General features: G+C 44.4%; 1 protein-coding gene across 3 annotated transcripts in view; it reads right to left on the reverse strand.

Moving 5' to 3' along the window:
• Positions 1–15698, reverse strand: part of RIC8B (RIC8 guanine nucleotide exchange factor B) — a 96934-nt gene that overhangs the window by 16007 nt on the left and 65229 nt on the right. For all 3 annotated transcript variants that reach the window (XM_027871129.1, XM_027871142.1, XM_027871138.1), the window contains exons 6-8: positions 13941–14036; positions 11214–11358; positions 7672–7816 (exon numbers count right to left, since the gene is read on the reverse strand). In XM_027871129.1, the coding sequence (XP_027726930.1) occupies positions 7672–7816; positions 11214–11358; positions 13941–14036 (386 nt within the window). The remainder of the gene's footprint in view (positions 1–7671; positions 7817–11213; positions 11359–13940; positions 14037–15698) is intronic.

Raw genomic sequence — 15698 nt, forward strand, 5'->3', positions numbered from 1 at the left:
TAGTACAAAAAAAGAAAAAAGCGGAATGTGTTTTAGTATGTTTGATTTAAATCAGGGAAAAGGAATAGCATAAGATTTCTCAGGAGGCAGGTAAAATACTCAAGTTTGGAGGCATCATTTTATACAGTATGCAACTATGATTTTATATATCAAATTCACATTTAATTTAATCATTAATCAATCAATCAATCCCAGGTCTACTCCTGGCTTAGTGTCATGTTCTAGCGCCTGTTAATGGGTCTACTTAGATCTCAGTCTCATCATTTTTTCAAATTGGGAGGGGGTCTTCCTGCAAGCCTTGCATTATATAGAACAGTGACCTGAGGCCTAGAATGGGGAGGGTCTTTTCCTAAGTTACACAAATAAGCAACAGTACCACCTGAACTTGAAACCCAACAGCCTTTCCACTACACCAAAGGCCAGGTTACTTTTTTAGGCAGTGGGAAATAAAGGAACAGAATTACGGTGCAATAGACCACTTGAAGACAGTTACTATTCTGGACACCCTCCAGCTTTATTCGGGGGCAGGAGGCAAGCAGCAGAAGGTTACACAGTGACAGACTGCTTAGGCAAAGGTGGTGGAGGACAGGCATCCCTGCTAATAACTGACAGTGAAGTTTTTCCTTCCTAATTAGGGCTCCTGTCTCTCACAGTTCTGATCTGGGCCCTTCCCTCAACTTCTAATCTTCACCCTCCACCCCAATTCAACTTTCCTTAAGACATACCTGCTAGGTGCTCTTATTAGAAGGCTCAAGAGAAGGATGGAGGCTTCCCAGTCTTAACTGAACAAACTTCGACTGGGAATAGAAGCCTCTTTGAGAATGCTTCTCCTGAAGAATAACTCTAAATAACTCTAAAGCTTATTTTCTATTTCCTTCTATTCAGTTGCCCCAAAGAAAAAAAGATGAGGAAAGGACACCTTGCTGTCCTAGAGGTATTCTCTGGGCCTTTCAAAAGGGAATTTCAGAGTATCCACAAAAGAATAGTGAATGTACAATTCATCCCTCCTTGAAGCTAAGAGTTGGGAAAAGGGCCAAATTCTAGGCTTGGAGAAAGACAGGAATTTTGTAAGGTAGAGCCTGAGAAGTGCTCAACCTCCACAATGGAAAATGTAGCTGCCATCTTTCTATCATCTGCTTGAACATATATGATATCAACAGAACAGTTTCTCTCACTGGCTTAAAAATCAAGTGGAGCAAATATCTAGGGAACCTAGAGTGGAAAGGGTCCTTGGAGATCATGCAGTCCAATCCCTTCTTTTATACAAGAGGAAAAAAAGGCCTGGAGAATGGAAGGGTCAAACTGTAGAAGGGATCTCGGAGGTCATTTACTGCATTTCCTCCATTTTGCAGAGACCTAGAGAGGGCTCATACAGGTAGCAGGTCACAGAGCCAAGTACCGAACCAGGAGGAGCGTGCCTCGGACACTGGGTGACCATGGGCCAAAGCCCTCCATCTCTCTGAAGTCTTCTGACTTCAGGTCATCACATTCTTAGTCCGAGGCCAGCAGGCAGACAATGAAGGAGTCAGGCCTTGGGTGAAGAAAAGTAGGGGAGAAGCACTATATTAAATACATAGATTAGATTCTGAAAATGGCTGACACCAAGCCTGGGTTTGGCTTCCAGGGAAGAAAGAGCATTCTATTCCGAGAAAGGAAAATCCAGATTTTATAATCTGAAAAGGGGAGGATGTTTCTCCCACAGTGGAACACAATTATCCCAAAAAGGGATGGTGTCCCAGAAAGTCTGATCTATGGAAAACAAGGGACGTGTCATTCATCTTCATTACTAGTAACCACTCTGTCACAGTAGAGAAGATAGTTATGATGATGATGATGGAACCTCATTACTCAACGAGGCTTGAACCAGGACCTAGTTGGGGGTTCTTAAGAATCAAGAACTTGGCAGAAATAATGCCCAGCCCGGAGGGGTCCCCTATATATTACAGCAATTCACTCATCAAGAGACTTTGGTCTTAAAAGGAGCTTGACAGCTACCTTATAAAGAAGAAATGAATTCCTGGAGAGTCGGGCCTTACTCCTTGACCTGTATTCTAGTGAGCAAGAATGCCTGATGCTAAGTAAGTGTGGGAGAAAGGTGTTACACTGATGAATGTCCATCTAGAGGAAGAGGCACTTGAGGAAGGAGCCATGAAAAAACTGTGCCCAATGCAAGACTGGGAAAGCATGAGAGAACGCCCAAGAGCTTGGGGAGAAGAAATAAAGACTTTCAATCTCATCTCACAGGGATGTTCTAAGACTAGAGCTTTATATACACTGGAGAATTAATAATAACAATAGGTGACGTTTAAATAATACTGTTTTCCACATTTTTTTCTATGCATTATCTTATTTGAACCTCATAGCTCTGTGAGGGTAATACTGCAGAATTTAATCTCCCTATTTTACAGATGAGAAAACTGAGGCCCTGAGAAAGTAACATGCTCGTGGTCACACAGCTGGTAAGTGCTGGAGATAGGCTTCAAATCAGCTTCTCCTGACTTGAAATACAGCACTTTTCCCTACAGCCCCCAGAAGGATTGGGTATGTCCCAGCTATTCTGACCGGTAAGTTTCTCTCTGCAGCAACTGCTGATTTTTGAATACAAAGCTATTCCTTAAACTGTCGACAGCCATGAGTGTGGGTAAGGCAGAGAGAGGTCAGGTTTGACATCAAAAAAACATGGTGAAAGTCAGACATGCATCTGAGGGCAGCTGAAACTTCTTGACATGGAGTCAAGACGGACCAAGATTTGGATTCTGCCACTGACACCATGTGACCATGGCCAGATCCCTCCCTTACTCTGAGCCTCAGTTTCCCTCCTCTGTGCAATGGGAATAATAGCTACAGTATTTACCATAAAGGACTTTTATGAGACTTAAGCGAGATAATTGGGATAAAACACTCCCCAATCCTTAAAGCACTAGATAAGTGGCAGTACTTTTATTGTAATTTAATAACCTGGTATTTCAAGGACTGGTGGTAGGAGAGTAAAAAGTGAACTAGAAGTCAAAAGACCTGGATTCGATTTCTGACTAACAATGTCTGAGTAAACCCTAAGTCAATTTACTTCTCAGAACCCTAGTTGCCTCATCTGTAAAATGGGGATAATATGTGTACATTCTACATCTCACATGGGTGCTGCGAGGCAAACATTTTATAATTCTTAAAGCATTACATAAATGCAAATTATTATAATTGTGATTATTATGGCTACTGCTAACTGTTCAACAGGAACACAACAGGAATGGGAAATTTTTTTTAAAGGTTGCCACAAAAAAACACCACCTAATTCTTTAAATATCTAATTCAAATTTTGTTCAGAATGTCCAGTGTAAGAGTTACTGCACAGGAGCCCTTAGGAATTCTGCCCAGGAGCCAGGTTACACAGCCACCGTGCACTTCGAAGGAAAGACAGGCCATTCTAAGGTAAGCATCAGCGCCCTCAGATTGCCAAAGGCTCATCGCAAGGGCCTCTGGGGTCCCAAGGGCCACACTGGATTTTCTCCCTTTTTCCCCCCCTATTTTTACTACATGGGAGAAGGCAGACAGATGTTCCGAGAGCAGGAAAGGTAAAAAGGCAGACTAGTGCCTTTTTTAATGGACTCTCACAAAGGTCAAGCTGCCCCAAGGGATTCTCAAGGCCTTGTAACACAGAGGCTGATATGACAGTCTGATGCAGTAGTCTGAGATCTTAAAGAACCAGGGGTAGTATGGGAAAGAACCACGTGGCTGATGAGTTACTGAAGCTTATTTTAATGAAAGTCTATTCAATGAGCTTCAGAAAAAAGGATAAAAAGCTATTGGACTAATGAGAAGGTACTCAATTGTACCAAATAAGCTGACTTATGAAATGTTTTTAAAAATAATATCTACAATTATGATGTATGATTAATGTTTCCCATGTTTCACTATAGAACAATACATCCGGTAAATGAAATTACGGGAAGTTCACAGTTATCAATCTGAAGAAACTTGAATCCAACGCAGAACGCCCACCACAGCGCAAGACGTCCAAGATACCAATGGTGGCGCAATGCCCAAATTGCAGGCCCAATACTTAATGAGGGGGAGTAGGGGTGGGGTGGGGTGGGGGAGACACCGGAAAACCAAACATCTAACGAACGGGTTAAGGGTCGTTTGGAGACTGCAAACAAATTCAACCTTGGGCTGGGGGAGATAGGAACCTCAAAAATATGATATAATAGTTTATCACACTAAATTACTAGGTTCCTATAATACCATTTAAATCTCATAACGACATGTATTATCACAACCCAAACTGTATACAACAGAAAGGCTTCTAAACCTCAGAAGATGGGATTTTTTTTGAAGCAATATTCCCTAAGGCAAAAATACAGAATGTGGGATGGCTGGCCCCTGAGAGTTTTCTCAGTGGAGCTCACATCTTTCAGTGATGTCCTAATTAAAAGGAGAAGAATGCTCTTATCCTGGCTAGGCAGCACAGTATAGTAGAGAGAGCAGACCCTGGGGCTAAGAAGACCCAAGTCCCATCTCAGACACATACTATCTATGTGACCCTGGACACTTCTCTGCTCGCCGGACAACTCTTTAAGACAGTAAATTGAAGAGGGGGTGGTGACTGGCATTGGTAGATGGAATTCCCTCATCTGGAAGGATCCCTATTCCACTGAAGTCATTGTCCCTATCCCTATCCTAAGTAGAGGATATTTGGAGGAGTACAAGATCACCATCTGCAGAATATATTCAAGCAAGAAAGAATGAGAAGTTTTAACCCAAGGCTAGTGAGGTATAGAAATGAGACCGAGGTCAAAGTTATGTTTGATCTGCTCCATGGACCTCCAAGGTCCCAGAACCCTTAGGTTCAGCTAGAACTCAGAATTTGTTGTTTCTCTCCAACACTCAATGCAAGGCTTTGGGGGAAAGATTTAAAAGACTGGACTGGCCACACACACACACACACACACACACACACACCCCAAAAGCCCGTGTGGCTTGTTGTTCAAGCTTGATTCTAAGTCTGCGATTTCTGCAAGCGTGCCAACGGCAGAAGGCTGGCTTCCAGTCCATTAAATACATTTATTTTGACACAAAAAGGATTGCTACGATATTAACTGTCCCTCGTAGCATGAATGTAAGCTTCATACAATTCGGGGTCTTGGATTCCTCTAAAGGATTATGGGTTACCCTGGTGCACTAATCAGAATCCACTTACATTTTTGACAACTGGGCTGGGGCCAAGTGGATGGATGGACTACCTCTGCATCCACTGGCAACCGTGGGGAATAAATGCACAGTGGAAGAAAATCAGCAATGTTTGCTCTTGGGAGCTCAGAGGGGGGAGGAGAAAAGGCACACCTTGTGGCCAGAGGGATCCTCGATTCTATCCAAGACTGACTTTATAAGCTGAATGACGCTGGCAAAGCTCTGTGGGGCATCAACAAAGTTTTCATTTCCCCTGTTGGGGAGAACGTTCTTGAGGTCCAGTGGGATCATTTCCCAGAGTATACAGCAGATCTGTTTCTGAGCCAAGCCTTTGCTTAGCAGCTCTTTCAAGAAGGAGACTAGTTTAAGAAGCTTTTTTCAAATTTTAGGCAATAAATGAAACATCTAACCAGTGATTTTTTTTTTCTCTCACATAAGAGAAAGAAAGAGTTTAAGATAAAAACAGACACAGACCTATTTGAAGAGTCAAGGGATGAAGAGATTTGAGAAACGGATACTTGGTCTGAGAGCTCATTTTAACAGGACTGAACTGTGAAGATTATTTTGTTTAGCCTAAGACCCCAGTTCTAGAAAATATGTGTTCAAGACAGAGCAGAAGGCTGAAGACGGTTTCTATTTGGGATAAGAGGACTAAAGGATTTGATCCCAAAAAGGCCGTGAGGGACAATCAGGCACAGGGGCCATGCCACCCCTGGCTGTAAATGGGCTAATGTGCGATGAGACACAATCGGGTTTCCTCTGCTGACTCAGAGGGGCCCTGCACAAGGGCCAGTTCTGATCGAAGGTCTTTTTAAATCCCTTATTACTATTTGGTTGTGGTACGTTACAAATCCTTCTCTGACACTACCATGCAAGGGGCCCCGTAAGAGATTTCGGCTTTGTCTCTGACAGAGCACAGATATGGATGCGAGATTATACACTGTAATTCTGATTGCTACATCGTCCTGCTGTTTAGGAGACATTGAGAGGGAGGTTTTAAACCTACGCTTTCCATCCTGGTTCACTGCGTATATGTACTCTCCCGGAACACAGGCCTCCGGTAATTTCTGCTTCATTTTAAATTCCTAGAATTCTCAATTGGTGGATTCTAAGTCCTCACATTCTGATACAGAGTTTTTGATGAGTTCGGCATGAAAATGCCCTTCCTATGTGAATTGACTGATGGAATCCAAGGAACAAAGTCTAATAAGGACTAGAAGAAATGAACCAGAATCCCCTTGCCTTGGGCACACGATGCCTACAGGGAAACGTCCCTGGGAACTACTCTGGTGAACGAAAGGGTCTGATGGTTCTATCTGAGCCAGTTTTGTCTTTGAGTACACACCGCACAGGAGCCAGCTGGGACTGACTGCATCCGAACTTTGCCAACAGCCCTTCAATCAACCCCCTCTTCCATAAGAAGCTTTCCCGAAGAATCTCAAACAATTAGAAGCTTAGCCACATTTTCACAGCCTACTTCCACGGTGATGACTGGGGAGTTTGCACTAGGATTCAATAGTTGATAAACACATTCGTTTTAATTTTGTTCTTTTTATCTTTTTTAAAGAAGGAGGGAAAAACCCCATTCTCATTTGGCAGATGTCAATTTTCAATCTCCAGGCTCCCACTGTGTGTCCCCAGCAGTGCCTAAAAGATCATAGGAGGGGAGCAGAGAGTCTGGGCACCACTGATGATGGCCAAAAAGGAATAGTATCACCCTCCAACATTATGTGGGTCAGCAAATCCCAAAGACAAGAGTGGAGGTCATTCCTCAGTGGTGGAAGCCAAGAACACCACAAGTGAGGAAGGCATTTTGACTTGGGATAAAATATTGCAGCTGGGTACAGCCTCTAAATCTTATCCTCTGACGCCAGTGAGGCTCCCTGGGGACTCTGGTTTTCTTACCCGAGGCGCTAATGTCATTTAGGGCATTTGGCAAAGATGATTCCCCAAGCACTAATCTGATTAAAGCTCCTTCCATGGTGACCAGTCACCATCACTTCATGAGCCTGCCCATTCATAAAGACTTTACACGGGAGGTTCAAGAAAGGCTAGAATTTGGGGGGTTTGCCAAAGAAAAGGTTAAACCTGAAATAATCCAATAACTAGACTATCTAGTTGGTCTTTCTACTTTACAAGGGCTTAACAGATGGAAAGGAAAGCAGAGAGTGAGAAGAAACTGCTTTCAGTATGAGATAATGGGCATCTGAAATACCTGAGAACTCTATCTGGGACCACCTGGGAAAGGATGAGTCACTTATTGGAAAGGCCATGGCAGCAGGACAGAACGTTCGTTGTAACATTGCCCTGCCCGGGTCACCTAAAACCACCACTTCTGTGGAACACTGGGAAACTCTTGGAAAAGAGCAAAGCCAGGACCACTGTGTCCAGTCCACATGAGAAAAGAATCATTTAGAAGATGAAAGAAAAAGCAAGACAAAGCAGGAAGAGACAAAGACCTGAATGACAAACAACCCGACACCATACTTGGGCTTTGCAGACTTGTACTCTTCTGTGTCCGTGTCTTCATCATCCGAGTACCAATGATCTCCTCTTCCTCCCGCCAAGAGGCCCCTCGCCGCCAACAGTCCCGCAGCATTGCCGTAACCGGTGTACTTCAGCAGGCTGTCCACTGCAAAGTCACAGAGAACAGGACGGCTGTCACAGTCAAATCAACCTGAGTGAGTGCCCATGCCCACGGCCATCTCCAGCCCTGCCCCTCCTGGCAGGCATTTCCAGGAGGTGCTACGGTGGTGAGGACTCTGGCAACAGCATGGCCAGGAAGGGGGAGGGGAACAAGCACTTACTAAGCACCTACAGTGTGCCAGGCATTAGGCTAAACACCTTACAAATATTATCTCATTTGATCCTCACAACACAACCTTGGGAGGGAGGTGTTATTATTTACTGTTGAGGAAACCGAGGCAAACAGAGCTTAGGTGCCTTGCTCAGGGCTCAATAATATTGGGCTTAAACCCTTTTCTGCTGGGGCCTCTGGGGTCAAGCAGAACAAATCAACTCTCTCTTCCATAGGGTGACCAACCCTCCAAGTACTTAAGGGCTGCCATCTTGTTGCATGAAAATTAAATAAGGTGCCAAGGACACTCTGGGAGCTTTGGTAGAAATCACACGAACCATGAGGACCGTCACCAAGAGGGAGGGAGCAAGTAGATTAGTTATGGAGACCCTTGGAGAGCCTCTGACGACAGTCCAAGCCAAAAGCTAACAAAAAGAAGGCCGAGGCCGTGGGCGGACTATCTTGTCACGAAAAGATGGCAAATGGGCCAAGACAAGGAAGAGCAGGTAGGGCTAAGAGCCCTTCCCTGACTGGCTGAGTTTCAAACAGTGCTTGAGACGGGTCTTATTCCTCATTTTTTATAAATAATCTGGGACAGGAGGTCTGGAGTAAAATGTGTCATCCCGCAGATGGCTAACGTGCTTTGGTTTTCTATTAGCACAGTGTTTGGTATACAGAAAGCACTTAATAAATGCTTTTAAACTCATTCATTTCTTCAGCTGTTACCACAATGCTAAGTTTTAGAGTGAGTGATGACAAAGCGGTGTAGCCATACAGGATGCCGGTGGGTCATCTTCACTCTATGCATGTAGGAGAAACAAATTCAGACAATACTTAAGAGATGGGTTCTTGAGTGATACCAACCCACTGAGCTCCCATGTCCAACCCCAAAATACACAGGCTAGAAACCAGAAGAGGAGATTTTGCTGTACAAAATCCTAGCATGTCTGCAGCTGGACGACTGGGCAGAACTCTGGTTATCACATCTTATCCAAAAGTGTAACAGAGCTGGAGAAGGTCCTTAGGAAGCCAGCTAGAGTGTGTGCGTGTGTGTGTGTGTGTGTGTGTGTGTGTGTGTGAGAGAGAGAGAGAGAGAGAGAGAGAGAGAGAAGGGGGGGGGAGAGAGAGAGAGAAACAGAGGAAGGGGGACAGTGGGACAGTGGGAGAAAGAGACACAGTGTGGAGGGAAGAAAGCGAGGAAGAGACAGAAAGACAAAAAGTGAGAGAGGCTGAGAGGGAGAGTTAGAGAGACAGAGAGAGGAGAGAGGGAGTCAGAGAGAGAGACGACAGAGGGAGTGGTGGTGGAGACTTCCACATTCCAGAAAGAGAGCAAACAATGAGGCCTCTTCTGGAAAGGCCTAGATTTGGAAAGATAAAAGTCCATGGAATCAGGGAACTCTCGGTCAGCACAGCCATAACCTGAGCAGGGTGAGTCCTCGCACTCCCCAGGACTTCAGAATTTAGAGAGAGCCCACTTCACAACGCTGTGATGATCAGATATGGGGTTCCCCAAATCTCAAGACACCAAAATTAAACAGCGTTTCACTGAAGGTCGTTTTGGGCCAAATAAAAGGGGGTTCTAACTTATGCAGTCTATTCTTGAGTCCTTGAAAGCTGGGTCCATATAGGGCAGGTTCTGGTGGGTCCTACAGACCCAGAAGGGATTCCAGGACTAGTCTGATGACAGACTGTATCTGTCAGCCAAGGACCAGAGAGACTCAAATGATCAATGGACAAAAGCATTTTAAAAAGTGCCTACTATGTGCCAGGTATAGGGGAATACAAAGACAAAAATGATGTACTCGGCCCTCAAGCAACTCCCATTCTACCAGGGAGACAGAACATGATGAGAAATGAAATACAAACACTGAGTGATGGAAGGGGCCACTAACAACCACAGGAATCCAGAAAAGCCTCTTGAAAGGGGGCTGGAATTCCAAGGGGTACAGGTAAGGAGGGCACTCTAGGCATGAAGCACAGCCTGGGCAAAGGCATGGTGGTTGGAGAGGGAATATGGTCAATGTATGGAGAATAGCAAGTCTGTCAGCCTGGTTAAAATACGGAAAAGAGAATGAGTAAGGGGGGGGAAAACTGTATCATCAGCCCAGAATGAAAGGAAAACCAGCTTATGGAAGGCTGTAAATGCTGAACTAGATCTTAAAGGCAATGGGGAATCACCACATGAATCCTTCTGGATAACAGGTTGAATTGGATTTCTACATTCAATTAGTTTTTGGAGGATAGCATTTGAAAATATACAATCCAGAAAATCCCTCCACTCCCAGAGCCCTGGAACACTAAATAAAGACCACAGATATGATCAATCATGAGAATTATCATTCCACCAAGGCTGGCTGTCCAGTGATAAAATACTTAGGCCATCACAGCTCCAAAAGAGCATCTTTAAAAAAATTAATTTGTAGTGTTAAATCTTATGGGTTTTTTATGTATTTTTGTTTGTTTGGAGGCAATCAGGGTTAAGTGACTTGCCCAGGGTCACATAGCTGGTAAGTGTCTGAGGCTGGATTTGAACTCGGGTCATCCTAACTCCAAGGCTGGTGCTCTTTTATCTTTCTGTCACCAGCATTCCCCATGGGTTCCCCGGCCCCCCCCCAGAATAATTGCTTGTAACAAAGAATAAACAGGGAGGGGAGCTGCCCTCTGATTTCATTGATAGAAGCAATTTCTGAGTGAGGAAGCTGTACCGATACAGTGATACAAGCGTGGCACCTCTTCCGCCACTTAAGCAGCCTTAGAGCAGGGGTCTCTAATTTGGGGTTCATGGGGAGATTTTAGGGGATCTGTGATTTTGGAATTTTCCACATTTTGCTCATTGCATTTCAATACGATTGGTTTCCTTGCAACCCTGTGAACTTGATTTCATGCATTTAAAAACACAATTCTGAGGAGGGGTCCGCAGGCTCCGGCAGAGTGCCAAAGGGGTCCATGACCCCAGAGAGAGGAAGAAGCCCCGTGACCCCCACCCACTCCCTGCAGCATTGGGGGTCCAAAGGTGCATGCGTGCTCAGACTTTTCTGATCAGTTGTGCCTGAATTCTAAAGCCGAACAGAAATTACTCTCCATGAGCCGCTATTTGGAGGCATTGGCATTTCTATTTTCCTCCAGCAGTGTGTATTTGGAGATCTGACTGTAAGTATTGCCTCTTTCCACGCCAGGATGACCAGTCAGGACCTCTCATCAGCAGAAAGCAAGGGGGGTGGCTTCCACCTACCTCTCTCTTTGCAAAGGACAAACAGGAATTCGGCTGCGATCTGCTTGACCCCGAGGTCAACGTGTGTCATGAGGCGCACCAGCTTGTTCCGCACGGTGGTGCCGACTTCGGGGCGGTTGGTTACATCTCTCAGAGGAGGCAGGACCTGAAGACACAAACGCAATGCTGACTGTGCCCCAGGGTCCTGGGGGCATTCTCAGACACTAGAGGTGAAGCAGAAACCTGCCCGAGATCACAGCAACTGAGACCTGCAGCTGGATGTGGCCAGAGGAGCCATCTGTCCGGTTCACAGACGAGAAAGCTGAGACCCAGGCAGGTGGTCCATGACAAAATTAAGATAGAACCTTGTTTTCTGCCTCCAGAGCCGGCTCTTTCCATCTCTAACCACCCAACTAAATGCTAGAGGGACCCAGGCAGGAAGGTAACATGGGACTCAGTCATCATCAATGGCAAACATCTCACGGGCTTGGTTTTACAAGACCACATGAACCTACCTCCAGGATGGAAAGAATGCGCACCAGGAAGATATGCTTTCACTGAGTCCAACAAAATCAGACCCCAAGTAATGTATGTGTCCGTAACAGAACCTAGGAGAGCCAAGGGGACACTTTGCCCCTTGAGTACATGTCCTGCTAATGTACTGAAGGCTGGACATTTGGACAAAAGCATCTCCCTCGGGCCCCACTTCCCCACCCCCACTGGCAAACACATACACCATATTCATTCCCTCCCTGCCTTCTTCCCTCTTGGTTTATCCCAATCCACACCTTAGTGTAAGACCAAGTCCAACCTTCCTCCATCCAAGAAGCCCTGGCCCCAAGAGACCTTTCTCTTCTCTGAACTCCTATAACATGTACACACTGAACCATGGGATTTTTAATTCATACAATCTGATATTTCTTTCCAAGTGTTCTATGCCTTATTTCCCCAATCAGACCACAAGCAGACACCAAGTTTAACACTTCTGTTTTAACCCTGTGGGGCCTCGCCCGGGGTTGGGCCTATAGCAGGTGCTCAGTAAATACTTGTTAGTTGCCTGAGCTAAGCAAAGTGATTTTCAGTCCAATTTCTGGTGGAAGAAAAGGACCCCATAAGAGCATGGCTTTGTGGCTCTGGATTATGAAACCTACTTAGAGAGGGTGTCAGTTGAAAAAAAAAGAAACGGGAAAGTTCTGTTAAGTTATTTGGAGTTTGCTTGAAAATCAGTTAATTTTCTTTAGAAAAATGGGTTTTTATTGGTACCTTTTGTTTTCACATTGTCTGCATTTGCCTCATGTCCTTAACTTCACTTCTACTCAGAGTCATCCCTTACAACAAAGACTTCTTTCAACAGCCTGTACAACATTCTATTCACCCCCCATTATTATTATTATTATTATTGTTGCTACTAATAGTAATATAATGTATTTATTTATTATAATTTATATATATTTATAATATACCATATATTTGTAAATTATAATTTATAATTATATAATAATGTAATAATAGTAATAACCTAATTGGAATCACTTAGACATTCTGAGCCTGGCTCCTCATGTGAAATGTAAAACATGTGGAAACTCACATAGATGTTCATGCATTAAAGGCCACTAAGGCTCCTGACAGAGGTAACAATGATAATAGCTAACAGCTACATAGCCCTGTGTGCCAGGCACTGTGCTAAGGGCTTTATAATATCGATCCCCACAATCCCCTTGGCAAGTGGGTGCTATTATTACCCCAATTTTACAGATGAAAAACTGAGGCAAACAGGGCCAAGTGACTTGCCCAGGGTCATACAGGTCACAGGTAAGTGTCTGAGGCTGGATTTGAACTCAGGTCTTCCAGACCCCAGGCCTGTGGCTCTGTCCACTGTGACAACCCCTACACATAGAAAGCCTTACTTAAAACAAAAGATTAAGTTTCTCAAGGTAAATGGAAACAGCTTCTGCTCAAGAATTTACAAGTTTTTCCTCTTAGCAATTCCACATGCAAAGATGCTCCAAATTTTCCCCACTGGACTAATCTGTCAGTGGACCTCAGACAGCTCCTTCCTCGCCTCAACCGCACTTTCTCCTCCTCTGATTCTGGCTCATGTTTTCACATAAATCCTCCAAAGATTCTCTCAAAGCCTGGAAGCCTTCATCTTCCCCCAGCTCCTTAAACTGGAATATATATACCTTGTTTTCTACTACAAGTGTTCCTAGAAATTCACCTATAGGCAGCTAGGTTGCACAGCCTCTGACACGTGTGACCCTGGGCAAGTCATGTAACCACTGTCTGCCTCAGTTTCCTCATCTGTAAAATGGGGTAATAATAGCACTTCTCTCCCAGTGTTGTTGTGAGGATCCTTAGCACAGTGCCTGGTACATAGTAAGTGTTATAGAACATTATCATCATCATTATTATTATTATTACAGAGCTCTGCACATAGTAGGATGTTTAGCTTTTTTTTTTTTAAATCTGGTAGATCTACAATCCCCCACCTTCACTTAAAAACAAAACCAAACCCAAAGGAAGAAAGAAAAGGTGTATCTGATTCCCAAGTTGGATGAATTCCAAATGACTCTCCAAGTGCCAATGAGCACCTGTTTCTCAATTGAGAGAGTGTCAGAAGGGGAGAACAATGTTCCCTGGTGTTTTTTTCAGTTTGAAAAAAGAACCAGGGACACAAAGAGAATACACGTAAAAGATGACAGCTACCAGATGGCCAGGTTTCCGAGTCAACGTGCATCCAGCCGTTACCTGGTCTTTAATGAATTTCCGGATGTTTCGGTGAGCGCGGGAGCATTCAGTCAACAAACTGAGCACTGGAGTCAGGCCCTCCCGGTAGCAGCTTCCCTAAAGGAGAACCAGGGAAAATGGGTTAGCTGGTTTACAGGATTCCACAAAAGACACCACACACACACACACATCACACACACACACACACACACACACACCACACACAATACACACACCACACACACACACACACACACCACATCACACAAGTCTGACTTTTGGTTTGAGTTTAGGAGGTCAAAGAGTGACTCCCCTCTTCAAGAATTAAAAACTCAGAGAAGTAAAGATCAGCTTATGGGGGGACATCAATGACACTGAGGCTTCGTAAACTCCCCAGAGTCTGAGAGCTCAGTCGGACCGTGGGGACCAGCCAGTGCAGCCTCTTCATTGGACGCGTGAGGCCCATGACTTGCCGCTGACCACACAAAGTCATGGCATGGCTGGGATTCAACCTTGAATTCTCTGACTCCAAATCAAGGCCTCTCTCCAAGGTACCACAGTCTCTTTCTCCCACAGTAGTTTACATTATTCCATTCCCATTTACCCACAGTGATTTCCATCCTTCCTTAGCAACTTTGCCTTATATTTTCCTATGTCCCCGTCCTGGGCACTAGGCTGCCTTGTTTACAACATGGCGGCCACGAGGTCCATGTTCATGGCCTTGGGGGCTGCTCTCTGTCTCACTCTCAGTCTGGCTGACCCCAGTGGGAGGTACTGCTCCAAAGGGGCACTGAGGAGAGGGTCTGCCTGGGCAAGAACAAAGCCAAGGCCAACCCGCGAGAGAAGACTGCAAGGCAGCAATCACCGCTGCACAGGAAGCTAACAGATCAGGAGATTTTCTTGGATAGCCCAACCAACGGGAAAAGAAGGAGAAATGCAGGATAATTCATTTCCTTTAAGTTAACCACCTCATTTTTTTTTAAGTTGGTGGTTATTTTGAGGGGGGAAATAGTAAGAGCAGCAACTGTACACACGTATATTGTGCTTCACAGTTTGCAAGTTCCTTCAACCAACAGCTCCATGAGGCAGACAGTACCAGCATGATTATTTACATTTTACAGATGGGTAAACTGAAGATCAAAAAAGTTCGGTGATTTTGCCCAGTATTCCCTGGATAGGTGGTTGAATTTACACTCAAACCCATGTCTTTTGACCGCAACAGCAGGATTCTTTCAAAAAAAATGAATGTCTTCCATTTTTTTTATACTAGTCAACTTGTAGATATATTTCCAGCCCTCACCTGAACCATCCCTTGTAAAAAGAAAAATAATTATAACAACAATCGATAGAATGCCTGTACCTAACAATGTATTCCACATTCTGTCTGCCCCATGTCTGTCCCCACCCCAATGGGAGGAGGCTAAGTCCCAGGACCAATACTAATGAATATTTACTCTCTGTTCAGTTTCTTTTAAAGGAGTATGTTTCCATTTAAATGACTGTGGTCACTGTGAATGGAATCCCCGTGGTTCTGCTTTCTTCACCTTCCATCAAGTCCCACAAATCTGTTTTTCCAAATTCCTCATATTTGCCATTCTAACTCTACAACAATATCTTACATTTACATATGAACTTCTTTATCTATTCTACTAACAATGGTCACCTACTTTGCTTCCAACTATTTGCTGCACAAAAAAATGCTGCTTTGAATATTTGGGGAGATGCACTTCACTCTGTCTTTTATTTTCCTGGAGTATTTGCCCATTACTGAGATGACTT

The sequence above is a fragment of the Vombatus ursinus genome, unplaced genomic scaffold (genome assembly GCF_900497805.2).
Source record: "Vombatus ursinus unplaced genomic scaffold, bare-nosed wombat genome assembly UNPS02003292.1, whole genome shotgun sequence".
Classification (NCBI taxonomy): Eukaryota; Metazoa; Chordata; class Mammalia; order Diprotodontia; family Vombatidae; genus Vombatus; species Vombatus ursinus.